Consider the following 2,909-nt stretch of genomic DNA (forward strand, 5'->3'; position numbering starts at 1 on the left):
TATATATATATATATATATATATATATATATATATATATATTACCTATATTGCCCAAAAGCAGTCATTTTGACTGCTTGGGGGGAGGGGGGAAATTTTGAATAATCAAATGACTCTTATTATTGAATTGAGTAAATTTCTTATATGACCAGTTGGGCTCTGTATTGAAATAACAGTTTTCATTTTTTTTCGATTACTGTCACATGATAACATACAAGTACATGATAAATTGTCGATACTTGATAAGTTGCAGTTGCTCAATAAGCTAAACTAGTACTTGTTATTTGAATCTTTATGCAGTGATACTTGTCCTAATAAGTTGTTTATTTTATTTCTTTTGCGCCCTAAATTCATGAAAGAAATGTCAAATAGAAGTGAGTTACTGGAAAAGCTACGGAACATAAGTGAAGAGTGCTCCGATATTATTCTTTCACAATGCAGTCATTTTGACTGCTTTTGGGCAATATAGGTATATACTAAGTTTCAGTCTTTCTATTGTTAATAACATAATGGACTCTCCTACTCTAGACAAAGGAGACCCCACAGAAAACAATGTAGTGCTTGCTATCAGCCCCAGGTGGCCCTAGGCAAGTGTGTCTAGCTGTGGTCCCCCCTCACTTCCTCCTTAAGAAATCAAAGGAGCTAAGCAGAGTGGTGTAGCCCAGACCAGCGGTCACCAACTGGTAGTTCTTGTACCACTGGTGGTCCATAAGGTCCTAAAGGTTAGTGAGTACTGGTCCACACTATGGCATTGGAAAGATTGGGACTCAGAGTGCACACTGAGGTAAACATCTACTCCAGAAAAATGGAAACTTCACAGGTGTCCCCACCCCTCCTGACAACACTGGGGGAAGAGGACTGTGCCTGTAATCTGCATCTTGAGGTATTCCCCAATTATCATAGGAACTGGGAGGTGAGGGCCTTGGTCTGAAGCATGTGTCCTCAGGTCAGCATATCAGAAGAGACCCATTTAGTATCAAAAGTCAAGGTGAGGTGCATAACCTGAATGCCAGCCAAGTTACCACCTCCCCTACCAGTGTACTATCCGCCCTGAAATCCTCTGGCTCTGTTGGCTGGCTACTCCCTGAGGAGCCATCTCACTTCTTCTAGATCTTAGGAGACAGGCCATAAGAAAAAAATTGAGAGCACCCCTTAAGGGGAGACCTGTGAGTTGTCTGTCAGAGCCACCATGGATGCGTTTCTCAGCTAAGTGTACTGACACGCTCCCTCTCTCCTCCAGGTCTGTGGGTCCCAGTTGGCCAGCTGTCCCCCACACAAGTCATGCCTCACGGTCAGAAGAGTGACAGCTGCAACCTTAAGGAAGACCTTCAGGCCCCAAGGGACGCACAAGGCCTGGTAGGTTTACAGGGTCCCATAGTTGAAGAGGAAGAAGCCACCAGCACCACCAACACCTCCTTCTCCTCTCTCTCTCCTTTGACCCCTGGCACTCCAGAGGATTTGCCTGACCCTGGGGAATTTAGTCTTTTTCAGAGTTTCCAGAGAGCCTCTTCCTCCTCCACTGCCAACACAGTCACTCTATCAAGCCACCAAGAAGAGGATCCAAGTACCTTGCAGACTCTACCAAATCCTGAGTCCTTGTTCAGTGAAGTGCTACAAAATAAGGTGTACGACTTGGTGCAGTACCTGAGTATCAAGTATGCCACAAAGGAGCCCATCACAAAGGCAGATATGCTAGAGAGTGTCATCAGAGAGCACAAGGATCACTTCCCTGTGATCTTCAAGAAAGCCTGTGAGTCCCTAGAGATTATCTTTGGCATTGAAGTGAAGGAAGTGGATGCCACCAGCCATTCTTATGTGCTTGTCAAATCACTTGACCTCACCTATGATGGGATGCTGAGTAATGACCACGTCATGCCCAGGACCGGCATCCTGATACTCATCTTGGGCATAATCTTCATGGAGGGCAACCGAACCTCTGAGGAAAGAATCTTGGAAATAATGAATATGGTTGGAGTGCATGATGGGAAGAATAATTTTATCTATGGGGATCCCAGGAAGCTCATCACCAAAGATCTAGTGCAGGAACAGTACCTGGAGTACCAGCAGGTTCCCAACAGTGATCCTCCACGTTATGAGGTCCTGTGGGGTCCCAGGGCCCATGCTGAAACCACCAAGATGAAAGTCCTGAAGTTTCTAGCCAGGATCAATGGGACTGACCCCACATCCTTCACAAACTTGTATGAGGAAGCTTTGAGAGATGAGAGAGAGAAAGCCCAGGCTGAAGTTTCCTCTGATGATACTATTGCCACAACTGATGAAAGTTCAAGTGTCCTGTCCAGCAGCTTCTCCTACCCTGAGTGAAGTCTGAAGCTTACTATTCTTCACTCTCCATTTGAACACAGCAGCCAAAGTTCTAAGTAGTGGAGGTCGGGGTGGATATGGAGGGAACACCTTAGTGTTCCTGTTCAATATAAGTGATTTGGAGATTTTATCTTTTTTTGTTTAAATTGTTTTTCCTTGCAATAAAAACTTTAACTAGCTTCAGAATCTGAGCTTATTAATAACAATGGTCAAACATTTGTAGCTGTTTATCAGGTTTAAGAATAAGAATTCACAATTTAGCCAAAGAAATTAGGAAATCACCCATCTTTTTGTGAGTCCTTGTTCACTGAAGTACTATAGTCACAATAAGCACAAGAACAAGAACAAAATAATATGGCATTAGATAAGGAATTTCCTTATAAATGTGAAAGATCCCAGCAGTAAAATATGTAGTTTTAAGCAACAGAGGAGAAAACATAAAAGATAGCTAACTTTTTACTCATTTATTTACTCTGTAAAATTAAATTATATATACCTAGATTTTCTTGACCAACTAAAAAATATAGGAGAAATTAAATCTTAAATGAAATCTCTCACTGGATCATTTATTCCCCAAACATGAATTGA

The 2,909-nt window shown here is 42.4% G+C and overlaps 1 protein-coding gene across 1 annotated transcript; it reads left to right on the forward strand.

The window, feature by feature from the left end:
* Positions 1-1,280: 1,280 nt before the first annotated feature.
* Positions 1,281-2,321, forward strand: LOC118654690 (melanoma-associated antigen 10-like). The gene has a single exon (XM_036306091.1). The coding sequence runs from the start codon at positions 1,281-1,283 to the stop codon at positions 2,319-2,321; it is 1,041 nt and encodes a 346-aa protein (XP_036161984.1).
* The last annotated feature ends 588 nt before the right edge of the window (positions 2,322-2,909 follow it).

The sequence above is a fragment of the Myotis myotis genome, unplaced genomic scaffold (genome assembly GCF_014108235.1).
Source record: "Myotis myotis isolate mMyoMyo1 unplaced genomic scaffold, mMyoMyo1.p scaffold_m19_p_4, whole genome shotgun sequence".
NCBI lineage: Eukaryota > Metazoa > Chordata > Mammalia > Chiroptera > Vespertilionidae > Myotis > Myotis myotis.

Bases quoted from the DNA above. Each gene is read 5' to 3' on its own strand.
- LOC118654690 (XM_036306091.1), top strand. From the start codon at position 1,281: ATGCCTCACGGTCAGAAGAGTGACAGCTGCAACCTTAAGGAAGACCTT.